We start from the raw sequence: 14,601 nt of genomic DNA on the forward strand, positions 1-14,601 counted from the left end.
TATAAGATCTTAAGTAAATAAGGAAATGTTGAGATTAAAAAGCTTTCCTTCAACTACAGCAAATTAGCTGTAAATAAGTTTGGGGTTTGATGTCTTCTTCCTTGGTTTTATGTAAGCAAACTTGCTTCAAACCACACTAAATTAAGTAACCAATATGTAACGTCAAATCTAATTTACTAGATTGTTATCTATAAAAAATGATGAAATTAAAAACATCTCAGAATGCCTTTCCTGATCTGAGCTTCACAATCAACATTCATTGTTCACTCTACTTTTAGTAAGAACTGAAACAAAATCTAAAATAACGTTATTGTGCGAACTTTTAAAGAAAAAAGAACCAGAACTCTAAGAATACACAGATAGTTATCAATGTTTTACAAACTAACCACGCTAAATATTTCAATTCCAAATTCTCAAATGTGCATTTCATACACTCATGCAAACACCTACCGCCTCAGAAGTTGTTAGAACTAAGTCATGCAAACTCCTGTTATTGTGTACCAGGCCCTAACACAAGCAAGTGCGCTGAGGTCAATGTTCCAACAAATATTCTTCCATATTCAACAACAAACTGTACAGACTGTCTACACAGCAGGAGGTGTGGGACTGCTGGGCTTTCATTGTAAAAACTGAAACAGCTTTAAATAAACAAGCTAACCTTAACCTGAAGACTGCAGTATTTAGTACACACACAAAAGAGTTATGTCAACACATATTCTGTAATGCAAATCAAAGAGGTGCATTTCAGACATGTCAAACATGGCTCTGATGATCTACAAACCTCTTTAACCTGAAAAGTAAACAAGAATCTGTGATTTGTTAATTCTCTTGAACATTTATTTTACAAAAGAATAAAGAAGAGATTTCCAAAAGTGTCACTGGCCGTCTCAATCGTATTTTGTAAAAATAGTCAGGACAGAGGCATGTTTACCACTGTGTTACGTCACATTTCCTTTAGTTATACGTATTGTATACTAATGTACTCTGATACCATCTTAGTTTTGTTGTTGCCTTTTTGTTTTGTTTTTTGATTTGTTTTCTGTCTTGTTGCTTTCTTAACGTTTTTTATTGTTAGGTTTCTGTGTGTTTTGAAGAGGCTCCTTTTGCGAGATCACTTTACTAGTTAAATAAAAGTTAAATTAAAAAAATAAATAAATAAACGTATACCTCTGCTTTTTAATAATTTTGGAACAGATGATGTTAATTGTTAAAGTTTGCAAGTGAAATTTTGTCCATTGCTGATTGATACAAGATCTCAGATGCTCAAAAATCTGTTCTCACTTTTGTCTGATTCTCCTCTTTATGATGCACCATAGGAAACATATAGGTATGCCAAGCACACACACACACACACACACAATGAAGGCATGCTGTTGTAGCACATGCAGAACGAGGCCTGGCATTGTCTTGCTGAAAGAACCATGGGCAACGTTGTTTCTCTCTGTTTATCCCCCAAAAAAGCAAACTGAAATACGGTCTCATTGACCAAAGCACACATCTCAGATGAGCTTGGGCCCAGAAAACATATCGTATGAGTGTATAGAATTTCAGGTTGCAATTCTCGATGAATATGTTTTCATAGAATGTCATTTCACATCTCAAAAGGTCATGCATATTTAACAGTGGTTTCCGGCCTAACTCTAAACAGACAAACAGAGGTATCTTGTGGTAAAATGTTCCTTTTGAACTGTTAGATGCAAAACACTTGCTAAGACTGAAACTTATCTGAATGCTTGTTATATTCACCTGCTTATAGTGGCACATTTGAAAAGAGTGTAACTTATATTTTTACATTCTATCTTATATTTTATTTAAAATATACAATCAAGTTGATCCGTTAAGACACTTTTTCTTTGTACTTTTGTTTGTTAAATAAAGATTGAAGAGTATTTTATAGCTTTTTACAAAAACACCAACATCTATGAACATGAAAATATATTTTGTTGCTAATATATTCCTTAAACAATGCCCTAACTGAGCCGTGATGCTGACATAGCTGCGTTCAGACAATACCTGTGACGCCATCACTCTAACTACAGTACTAGGTTCAGTATAATTGTACTAGTTTTACTGACCATTGCCTCCCATAAGCTCCATGGCACTGACACAGGGCTCCTCTGTCTCTTCCTCCTCTTCTTCCTCAGCGGGCTCCTCATATGTAACAGGGCCGCTCTCCACCACCGGAGGAGGTGTGGGGGCAGGAGGGGGCTCAGGGGCCACAAGAGGTAGCATTACTGGAGGAGGCATAACCTGTATATCACAAAAGACAAAACAATTTGGCTCCATACTTGAGCTTTATTTTGACAAGTTTTATATGTTGGCTAAGGACCTCCCATCATAAATCCTTCACTTAATTAATAATACGCTGGCCCAACCATTATTCAGTGCCCTGAGGAACTATCCAGTAAAATCAATGATGGAGCACAAAGTAATGATGAAATGTATAAAAGAAACAGATGGGAACACAGGCTCTCTGCCAATTATAAACCATGCTCTCTGATAAGTATTGACTAATTCCATACCGGTAAGGAAGAGAAGAATTAAACAGAGAGATGTATTGAAAAAAGACAAAAGACAGAAAAAAAAGCAGGGCCACACATCCTATTAGGCATCCGAGAGAGGAAGCAGCGCCTAGGGAAGCAAAAGCCCTAATTAATTATCATGTTGTGGAAAAGTGAAGAAGTGTATGGAAATCTTCATGCTAATTATAGCTCAGGCTGTCTGTGAAGGCATGAGGGTCCTCTCTAGGCGGTCACTCACTATGGGACAGGCAGCAGAGGAAGCAGGGCTCTGCTGATAGTGGTCCTGCCAGGCAGGCACCACTTCAGAACCAGCCCTTTCTGCCGGCCTCAAAGGCTGCCTGCAGCTCGCCTGTGGGTCGGACCCTTATTGGGCCAATCCTAACTGGGATCAATCAGACATAGAGTCTAAATGGCTAAAGGATCTGGGGCAGAAGAATAAGGGGCATCAATTTAATGTGAAGAGACAAGCATTTAGCGGACTCAAATTAAAATCAGATTTTTTTTTTGTTTTGATAGATTTTTAATAGACGTAGAAACACCTCTCAGTGTTAAAAGGATATTCTGGCTGATTTTTATGAACCTAATATTTTACCAGCCATTACTTTGTGAATCAGCTACAACTCATAATCTATTTCTGAGATATACATGTTCTAAACATTACAGAAAAAACAAATAATAATAAAAATAAGTACATGGTTTCATTCCAGACTGCTACTGTGATATATCTCATATGTGTATGGAAGATGCCTTAAAATAGTTAATAACGGTAATAATAATAAATAACAACAGCAATAATAGTAATAATAATAAAATTGTCATACTAAAATTAAAACAATTGTTGTTAATGTGTATTATTATTATTATTATTATTATTGGGCGGCACGGTGGCGCAGCAGGTAGTGTTGCAGTCACACAGCTCCAGGGGCCTGGAGGTTGTGGGTTCGATTCCCGCTCCGGGTGACTGTCTGTGAGGAGTTGGTGTGTTCTCCCTGTGTCCGCGTGGGTTTCCTCCGGGTGCTCCGGTTTCCTCCCACAGTCCAAAAACACATGTTGCAGGTGGATTGGTGACTCGAAAGTGTCCGTGAGTGTGTGAGTGAATGTGTGTGTGTCTGTGTTGCCCTGTGAAGGACTGGCGCCCCATCCAGGGTGTATTCCCGCCTTGCGCCCAATGATTCCAGGTAGGCTCTGGACCCCCCGCGACCCTAAATTGGATAAGCGGTTACAGATAATGGATGGATGGATGGATTATTATTATTATTATATAAATACATGCTGAATTTGCTCGGGTTTTTTTTTTCTTCTTTTGGTTGGTCTCCCTTTCCTAGGATTGAAAAGTATATTCCAACATCTGCTGTTGATTCTTTGTTGAGGGTGACTCCTCTCTGATTCCTTCTAAGGAACACACACGGTTATGTAACCCCAATTCATTTCATCGGATCCCTTCAGCCAATCAGAGCATCTGCTGCGCAGCAACCAAGACGGGACCAAGAGGTTGCCTAGCGACGGCCCAGTTGACCCCCGCCAGCATTCTGTGTGTGCTCTTTCTATCTCTCTGCCTGCACAGACCCCTCCCCCTCCTCTCTTCCTCTTCCTCTCTCTCTCTCTCTCTCTCTCAGCATCAGTTTTATGTAGAGGCTGAGGCGCTCCTAATCACAGCCTAAACGTACACACAGGGCAGTAAAAGCCACAGAGCAAAACGCTCATCCATCAAGCCATGTAACCATGACTGCAGATACTGCCTTCAGATCAAATAAACATAAACATGAATAATGTGCGATGCACAGGGTCACTACTATAGCCCTTTATGATGAATCATCTGACTCATGAGAAAGATAGAGCGCAAAGCTCAAGTGGGGCTTCAGGTTACATCAGGCCGAATGGCTTCAACCACAGACCGTGTTAAAAACACTGGCTCTGTAATGAAACAGGGACCACATCCTACTCATGCAATTCAGTATTCTATTTAGATCCTGAGTTACAAAACAATATGCAACATGAATACTGTTGATTTAATTATGTCTGTATTGGTCAGGACCACTTAATTAAAATAGTGTTTTAAAGATATTAAAATAGCAAAGACTGTTGCCCTGAAATATACTGTCACTTATATATATGAATTTAAAATATTGGACTCATCTGAAATGATTATTTTGTTAATTAGCTGCCACATGTCTGCGCTATCTGTTTAATACTTAATTTCTACTGTTAATCTCTCAGGGGCATCACTTTCCTCACCTGGGCAACTGCTTTCTTCTTCTTGGGACTAGATGATATCAGGGGGCGGAGCCTAGGACAGTAAAGGGAGAGTTATTAATCACAGGTTTCCTCATAGTACAATAAGCTATTGTACTATAGAAGGACACATTTAATTCTGCTGAAACCCACACCAATGTTTTTGCTACATTCTGCATTACAGATATTGCTACAACCTTTCTCAGTCACATACTTTGCACACACCCTCACAGGAAGATAATGCTTCTACTGTGGCTCTGAAACATCCCACAGAAAGAGATAATGCAGGCAGAAATTTCCAAATTCCATCCCACTTTCATACTGAATGCCTAAAATAAGCAGAGCTGCTGCAGAGAATTCAGTTTCCCGAAACTGGCCTCATAGTCCTTCTATAAAAACTGCGCCAAGCATCCTGTCTCATCCCTGGGCTCCTCCCGCACTGCAGATTATTTAAGCATAGCTAAAGCACTTCGTTCAGGCCGGGAGCCGCTCCACTGGGTGAAAAGACACCCTGTGGCTCTGATGAAATGCTTAGCTTACATCTGCCAGCAATCGGATTTGAACATCAAACACCCCACACTATTTAAGGCTAATATTAAAGAGACCGGTAGGAAAAGTTAATTAGTCTTGAGGGGGATGGGAAAGGAGGAGAAGAAATGACAGAACGTTCTGGAGAGAATGACCTTGATATGTGTCTCTGCTGGTCCTGTGTGAGTAGAGAAGTGTGACTAAGAGAAGCACTCTGAGACTGGTATTTATGTTTCTTTAAACCATCCCAAATCCTTCAAGCTACTGCCTAAATGTTCAAGGTGACCTTAGAACTAGCATAGAAATGTAGACAGTAAAAATCTTCTGTCTTGAGTGCTGAATCTCTAGAGCCAGACATGATTCAATGGAACAGTTAATCTAAAAACATAGCAAGACTTAAGCATTCAAAAGGCTATGATCAGTACTCGTCCTTGAAAGTATGGATTTATGCAGGTAGCTGTTGGTAAGTACTGCACCACAGCATTGTCTGATTTTTGCAAAGATTTCTTTAGACCATCACATCTGTTTTATTAGGGAACAGAAGTATACGTTAAGTATCTCTAGGGAGGTACGAGGTAAGCTAAATAAATAAGGGTGAAATGAGGTTTGGGATTGAGGAAACGTGTACCTGGACATATTATTTATAATCTTTAAATGTCATGCATAAATCTTCAGGCAAGAAACACACCAGCCCAAGTGAATCCAGCCCAACCACAGTCATACACAATATATATCCTTTTCACTCATGCACTCAGGTACCAAACGATCACAGCGTAAGAACTAAAAGCTGGGCAGTGTGTGGGACTCACTCCCAGAGGAATCAGCAAGAGTGTTTCTTGGCCAATAAGCAAATGTGGTGCTAATTAATCAGCTTAAGAAAAAGTGGAGGAGGATGGTGTTGAGCAGAGAGCCAGCGCCCGCCACTCTGCTTCGTCGTGCCTCATTAGGAACGGCAGCAAGCACCAGCCATCTGCTGGGTGCAAGGTGAACTAAGCCTGGTCTGCCTTGGCCTGGACTTAAATGTGCAATGTAGTTCCCGGTATGCTGAGCTCTGGCACTGATCCCCACTGTACCTCTGGCATTAGGATTACCCAACACATTACTGCAAAACACAATCACCCTCAAGCCCCCTCGCAGAGTGAGAGGCGTTTCAGACAGAGTCTCGGGTCCTCTAGCTGGCTGCAACTAATACACTAACAAGCGCATGCGAGCTACACTGGGCAAATGGCCTCTGGGCAGAATCTGGACAATATATATCGACTGGCTTTGCTCAGTGGGAGTGAGAAATGTATATAATCTTCTAGCATTGGGCTCAAGAGATAGCCCATGAGCAAGTAAATGGGAGTGCCACACAAAAAGCATTGGGCATTACAAGGGGGCTGAAAGGCTAAGCGATTGCTTTCAATTATTTTTCCTTGTGACCTTCCATTCCATAGCACAGGGCAGTAACAGGGAATCGATAGCAATCTGACAGAACCCACCGAGTCATAATGGGACCAGAAAAAGCCTGAGATACAGTGAGAGCATCTGCCAATGCAATCAAACACTGATTACTGTAATTTATCTCTTTTTTCAAATTCAATTCTCCAAATGCATCTGCAGCTTCTCAGAATAACCTCGGATGCAGTCACCCAGACGTCTGGTGCAATCTAGTTTGTTAATCTATTATTTTACCAGAACTTATACTGAGATCACTTTGAAAGAAGGATTTAAGCCTTTGCCAAATCAGATAATACAAACAAAATTACTCTGCTCCTCAAATCTCCCTCACTTCAGTGAATCTGAGGCATGATTTATGACAAAACATCTGTGACAGGACACTGAAAAAACCAATCATGGTCAGAAAGTTCTGAGCGCTGGTCCCACCAGTTCAGATGGGATAAATTATCAGCAGAACCATCAGAAAGGCCATGTGTGGGCAGCTTGGTGAAAATGGCCCATTATCCTGCAAGCAGTCTGCCCTGGAGAGATGTTTGGTCTGGGCCATCAAACCTTCAAGGACAAACTTGCTAAGTTGCGAGGAACCTTGGGGTAAGCTTGGCTGCTGAACATTGACACAACTCTGCTCGTTTCAAATGTAGGATTTCTTCTCATGCTGACAGGACTAGACAGTGGATGTCCACATCCCCATATGGGCACATATCCACAAGCCCCATAGGGCTGGCAACATAAATATCGTAACCGGCACTGACACTATGTCTACCACCCCATTGTGGGAGTGTGTTGGCACTAGTAGCTGAATTATGTGTTGGGATTTGGAGGCGTCTTAGCATGTCTCCAACGGTGAAAGTTTGGACACTCTGTTTATAAAAAAGAGGGGTTAAATAAATTTTATCCTTAAAAGACTACAGATATCAAAGGATTTTCTTTGCTCATGAAAATCTGTAAGTGCAGCAGGAGGTCCATATGGATCAACTAAGCTCCCCATGTAATCCCATGTAAAGAGAGTTGGTCCTGTCCACACCAAAACATTATTTAGCATCTGGCCATCATTGCCCCCTTATTAATGAAAGCATGGGTGCTGACTGGTGGTAAAAAAAAAGCTTACTACAGGAAAAGATTTTGGGCAAATTACAATTTTCACATTCAGCACAGCTCTGGGGTACAGTGGTGCAATTTTGAGATTTGTAAAAAAAATAAAATACATGAGAGTGATCTGAAAAGGTTTGACATGCAACTGCTATATCTTCACCAATGGCACATTACAAGAAGGAAAGCCTGCATTATTAACAGTTTGCAAGTAGTTCATTTTGGGTGTCCAGTCCATGACCTCTTAGTGGGGGGGCAATGGGGCATCTGTAGAGTGCAGTACGCCCCTGGGGCTCACTAGAACTGGCTGGTGAGGAGGCCCCGATGCCAAGCTCCACGCCCCAGACTGTCTGTTCCTGCCCCAGGACAGATGGTGGATGAGCTGGCTAATGGAGCAAATTCACGCAAGACAAATTTGTCCACTTAACAATCAATCCCCATGCTGCACTGTCATCAATAATTTCCTAGAATCTCACAGGACTCTTTAACAGGCCTCCATTATTAAAGCAAATGTTCGCATTAGCTTTCCAGAGAAACACTGACATGAAGCAAAACAAAAAACTAAACAAACATTTTGTACTAGCCAATTCCATGACCCAACAGCGTTGCAGAAAGACCTGTAATTATTAGGCTGTTATTGACATCATATGCTCATAGCAGAACATTCTCTCCATGATACATAGAACGCTGATTTTCATTGTAAATTAAACAATAGCTTCCTTTTCCGCCCACTATGTCTGTCTGGTAAGTGTCACATCTAAAACAAAAAAGACATAGATTAGCATAGATTCGTTCAGCCAACGCTTTGGTAACATGGGAGTTATATCTGAGTTGTCACTGAGAGGATTTAAGATGAGAAATCAAACACGTCCTGTAATACCAGCATGGTCTTGTGGGTTGTGTAGCTAGGCAACGCTTTTAAATGGCTCTCGGCATGATTTCATAAAGACTAGCCCAGCCACAGTGGTTTGAGGGAGAGCACAGTACCTCAGCCGCTTGCTAGTCCGTCAATAATGAGCGTCAATGAAATCTGACAGGGGGAAGTAATATTTCTTTTGAGCCAATAACGCATGGCAGCTGGGTTTGTGTAAATACATAAGGGGGGCAGTGGAGTGCTGAGAGAAGGAGAGGAATTAAAACAGCTAACGGTGACACTGCACAGCTGTGCTCCCCCACTCACCAACTGGGACAGAATTTAGGTGAGGGTAGGGCACCATTCTGAAGGGGCAAAGCTTCTCCTGAATAACAGATTAGAACAGAACTCCCAACTATTTGCAGACAATATTGTGATGTCCTAAAAGTTAAATCCATTTAGGTTACATCAAGCAACCTCTATTGTCGGTTAATAGTACATCAGCCACATTAGACCAAGCATTCCTGAAGGACCAGAACTTGTTGTTCAGGGTGCTGAGGGAAGATGATAGGACAGAGAGCTGAAACACTGTATTTGTATGCAGCAGGAAGGCTCTTTCAGATAATCAGTGTAAAATAATATAATGGGATCTCCAGCTCTGTTCAAGACACACCCACTTGGGATATGGAGAGGGTGAGGTAGTTTAACATTGTGTCAAAACACCATCTTTTCATATATTTCCACAATTTCCCAGTCTACCTGGGGAAACCCTTTAGATAATTTTCTTAATCCAGCTCCTTCTATGAAGGGGTTAATTTCATATATGTATGTGCAGATCCAGTCGTATAGCCTCCCTTGATACTATTAAGTCCCTTTGGAAGTCAGAATTGGAGGAGGAATTTTCATAATTTTGGGACCTTTTCTTTGATTATGTAAAACATTTATCTTCCCTTGATCTCCCTATTTTTTAATTGACTATTTATTGACGATTTTTTAATTGACTGACTCTTGCAACTAAGCTTGGCTTTAATATTAGTATACTATGATTTATTTCAGGGTTTTTTGTGCCTTGTTTATGTCTCTGACGTTATTATTACTATTATTAATATTATAATTATTACATTTTTATTTCAATCATTTGTATGTTACTGCATTATTTAATGTCTTCCTAATTCTCTTTGTATTACTTGACAAAAAAAATCCAATATATACATTATTTAAAAAAAATAATAATAATAAACAAACAAACAAACAAAAAAAACACCATCTTTTCCATAATCATGTACACAAAAAGCAAAAATACAAAAACAAAAATAGTCTATCAAGGACCAAGTTGAGGCCATACTGCATCAGTGGTGTCTGATACAGCCTGACAGAGATATTTAAACCACTTAAACATTGGAATTAATTTCATGCCGATTTAATCTTTATGAATTTAACAAAAAATATGTCACCCATTTTTCAGTATAAGTAATAAGGTTTTGACGGATGTTTCCACTTGCATCAAAAACATATTCATGTAAACTACCAGATATAAATCATGTCAAATAAACAGATTAAACACAGATACGCTATTTGGACTAACTTATTGGGACACATACCCATTACATCTGCAGGAGATTTCCACAGGTGTTAATATGAAGTTGGTCTTCCATTTGCAGCTATAACAGCAGGTTTGGAACTCAGTTATTAAGTCAGCCGAGCATGGTCAACTTTTGCGCACTGTGTGCCTCAGCAATCAGCGACATGTGGCCGAGTTTCTGTGGTTTGTCAATAAAACTCAAAACTCAATACCACTCACTGTTGATCATGGAATATTTAGGAGGGGTGATATTCCACAAACTGACTTTTTGCAATACTACTACAGAACATCACAGTGTGACCATTCTTTCAAGAAATTTTGTGAAAATTGGAAATTGAAATTTGAAAATTGGATTTTGTTGTACTGTAAACCCTAATGTTCAAAATAATTAACTGGATTGTGTGATTCTAACTTAAAATGCATTCAATGTTTCAGTCAATTAAACAATTAAATAATTTTCAACAATTTCTTCTTTTTGAGTTGTGAAACTGTAAAATTTTGATTTAGCAGAGTCCTGTTTTGTGTTTTAAGTAAAAATAGCTGGATATGAGAGATTTATGAGTTGAGTTTATGCAGCATGGCGTCTGAAGTCACAGACATGGGATGAGTGCAGCAATTTTCAGCCGAGATGCCGTATGGTCTGGTGTTCACTGCTTTTATTGAATACAGACAGGTTCATGTGTTTATTTCCGTACGAGTGGTGGTGGTGTAACAAGTAGAATCACTGTCACATAGCTCCAGAGTCCTGGTGTCGTAGGTTCGAGTCCTGAATCAGGTTACTGCCCTGAGGAGTTTGGTGTGTTGTGATGGACTGGCACCTCAGTTACAGACAATGAATGAATTTATTGTTAAATTAGTTAATAGTACTTAATAATATTGAGTACCAGAAATGCATTTTTTTGTATTAAGCATTAAATGAAGTGGTAAACATTTAAAGTTAATGTGTATGCATAATTCTGACATTTGAGTTTATGAATTTAAAAATGTTATGGCAAAAGATTGCCTTAATCTTTTTGAGTTCCGTTAACTTCTTCATTTTTACAGTGTGGATTTTGGAAATTGGACTGAATAAAACACCTGAATTCATTGATTTGTTGGTCTGTCCCAATACCATTTCTATGTTCTGTATTTCACAATAAAACATACTGAATGGCAGCTTTGATGGCTAGTAATTCAGACCCAGTGTCATGCTATAATGAAATTTCAGTTCTGTGTACTCTTGAAGCAACTGCCTGTATACAGCACACTGCTTTGCATTGTAAAGTTAGACCGTGTCAGCCTTGGGGAAGCAGAGACACTCTTCAGACACAGATCACTGATCTAAGCCATACTGCATACACACACGCAGAGGAAAGGAGAAGAGAGGTTAAAGCGGCAGCTAACCTCACTAACGCGGACCAGAGGAGGCTCGCTTACACAGCATCCTCTTCCTGGAGGACAAATCCATTACGCATTCAGCTAGCATCCTCAACTCTAGCGCGATGCAGGAAGATACTGATAGGAGGCATGCAATCTGACCCCAGAGCAGGCATGCATTAAGGGCCTGGTGGTTTCCACACCTCCCGGTGACAAGACATCTTATCACGCTTCCTGCAGACCACTGAGGAAGCCCCCCAGGGTGTGTGCTTCAGGAGAACGCTTGGTGGGAGGGATCCAAGGCAGAGAAGAAAGAAGTGATTATCCTCCTGCAATCTTTCCCTCTAGCGGTCGAGCAAGAAAGAAAGGGTGGGTGGGGGGGTTGCCCTCCACTGTAGCGACTGTGCTGGCCTCATAGCTCTGCACACTCCATTTCACCCCAGAATTCCTTCTGCCTGAGATGGGCTCGCCTGCAGGCCTATGATGCCAGTCTCACTGTGCTGACATGGACACAAAAATGGAAGAGAGGTACTTGCGCAGAACAATAGCGCAACAATAACTTAGAACAAGGCACAAACACAAACACCAACCTTGCATTATCCTCTTAATACAATTCAATCACTGACATTCATAAGCATGTACTATGGAGGCAGCTAAAAACCATCCTGCCTCAGAGTGAACAAAACAGTGTGTGGGAGTGAGAACGCCCTGAACTGATCTTGAATTAAGAAGCTGACATACGGCAGGGTGGCTGCAGAAGGAAGTACCAATTTTCTCCTCATGAATGGCACAGCTTGGTAACAGCTCCCAATGTCAATGTGAAGACCTTTGTAACATCTGGTCCAAAGGACTGTGGGACTACATAGGTTACATTACGCCATCTTAAATGAGATTCCAAATTGTAGTGAAAAAAGTGAAAGTTTTCAGACTGAATAGGGAGTAGTCAATAACAGCTTATCAGTATGCAGGAATTTGACAGTTACGTTTACCCATCAGCCATTGCGTATAATTGTAAACACTGTGGTATGTCTATAAAATCACAGTGATTCCCATATTACACACACATTATGATACATGATTAATAATTGTTAGTTTGTTAGTTACTTCACAAAGCAAAAGAATGGTCACTGGCGGGGCATTCCCAGAGAAGGGATTTAACCAGCTAGAGATCCCTTAGCAGAATTCAGGTAATTAGTGTGTAAGGGATACAAGGGAACTGCTAAGGGAACCCATGGAGTGGGATGCAGCTTAAATGTACCATTTGAACATCACTAGTTAATGTACTGGAACCAAGCCAATAAATTAACAATATAATATATTCATAAGGATGTTTTATCCAAAAATAAATGTTTTGTTGCATAAACATATGTGTGGCATATTGGGTAACACCACAGACTTCCACAAAATAGGCTAGGCTTCAAGTCCCTGCTTGTTAAATAGACCCTACACCATGGGCCTTATGGGCAAGACTAATAGGACTAATGATCTAAATAAGTAACCTGAATACATCCATTGCTCTGGATAAGAGTGTCTGCCAAATGTCATACAAAGGTATAGCAAAAGGTACTCTAATTCTTGTCATATAAAGAATGTAAACATATAATGTTCAAATTAAAATAGTAAAATGTGGTAGAGGAGCGCATATTTTACTAATAGCAATAATTTGATTACCCTGCCACAATGAAGTCACTGGTTGCCCTAGGAAACAAAACCCTTACTCTACAATTCACAGTCCTAAGTTCCCTGGAGAGAACTACTGGCCAACAGCAGCATCCAGCTGTTATGCTTCTTCAAAGGATGTGGTTCTCATCAGCAGGAAGTGGCTCCCCAACTCCTACCGCCATGCATCCTCCAGACTAGCAGACCTCAGCCCACTGATAAATCACTTGTTTAAACAATGGAAACTTCAATGCTGTTAAACCTGACCTAAAGCATTTTGGCTGAGAAGTGGCCAGAGGTTGGGCAGATATTGACCCTGGGAATAAACCCTATCCAATGTTCATGACAAGTTAGCAAAAAGAGCTTATCTGTTAAAGAGGAATTTCACAGATATTTTAGATATGAAGCTCCCAATCAAACTGTTTTTAACTTATTCATTCACTCGTGTAGAGGACCTTCCCTATAAAGAGCACTATTTATCACTTTGGACAAAGTTTGTCTATATTTATTCATGGTAAATTTATGCATGATTTAGTCAGTGGAGTGTAAAACAGATTTTAGAAAAATATACAGAGAATTGGTAAAACCCCAGGAATAAGACATCAACAAGAGTCATATCCCTCTAAAAGCTTTATTATAGACAGTTGTTGCATGAAATGTTTTTGAAACTTTGATAATTTTCAGATAAGCTTTTACCATAAAACATTTATCATAGTGCTATATGCAGCTGTATTTAGATTTTATCAGAATAAATATTTTATATTAGTCCTCAGAAGGCACATGTAGGTTTAATTGTGGATATAGATAATAAATAGAATGGCTATATCTGTGCTGTAGGCACAAATCACCACCTCTGGTTACTATTACTGACCACTGTTAGAAATGTGAAATGTAATTCCAATATTGGTTGCCCTACAAAAAAATTCACAACAATCTCAGAATATGTTAAAGTTTATCTAAGTAATTATACACTTGTTCACTTATGCTTACGCAATTAAAATAAATTAACTAAGCAGACATCTGTAAATATATAACAATTCCTCTTTAAAAGAAGTAGTTGAGATTTAAATTGCTCTGTGCATCTTTTTTTTCTTTTGTAATTCATACATATCTGAATTTTTACCTACCAATTCACCAACCAGATCATTTCTTGAGAACAGGGCCAATTGGAGCTATAATCTGTCACAGTGTTCATTAGTGACCATGCTGGCTGCGTCTCATCATAACCACATGTACAGTCAAACCACTCCTCACATACTGGTGTCTTACTGTCTGTATGCACTCTCAGTGTCTCCATGTGGAATCTGTGATAATGAAGGATGAGCTATTTTAGATGAACT

General features: G+C 39.8%; 1 protein-coding gene across 1 annotated transcript in view; it reads right to left on the minus strand.

Annotated features, from left to right (window-relative positions):
* The window catches only part of brf1b (BRF1 RNA polymerase III transcription initiation factor subunit b), a 64,366-nt gene that overhangs the window by 1,645 nt on the left and 48,120 nt on the right, over positions 1 to 14,601 (minus strand). The window contains exons 17-18 of the mRNA XM_066676822.1: positions 4,758 to 4,809; positions 2,076 to 2,250 (exon numbers count right to left, since the gene is read on the minus strand). Coding sequence (XP_066532919.1) covers positions 2,076 to 2,250; positions 4,758 to 4,809 — 227 coding nt within the window. The remainder of the gene's footprint in view (positions 1 to 2,075; positions 2,251 to 4,757; positions 4,810 to 14,601) is intronic.

The sequence above is a fragment of the Hoplias malabaricus genome, chromosome 7 (assembly GCF_029633855.1).
Source record: "Hoplias malabaricus isolate fHopMal1 chromosome 7, fHopMal1.hap1, whole genome shotgun sequence".
Taxonomy (NCBI): domain Eukaryota; kingdom Metazoa; phylum Chordata; class Actinopteri; order Characiformes; family Erythrinidae; genus Hoplias; species Hoplias malabaricus.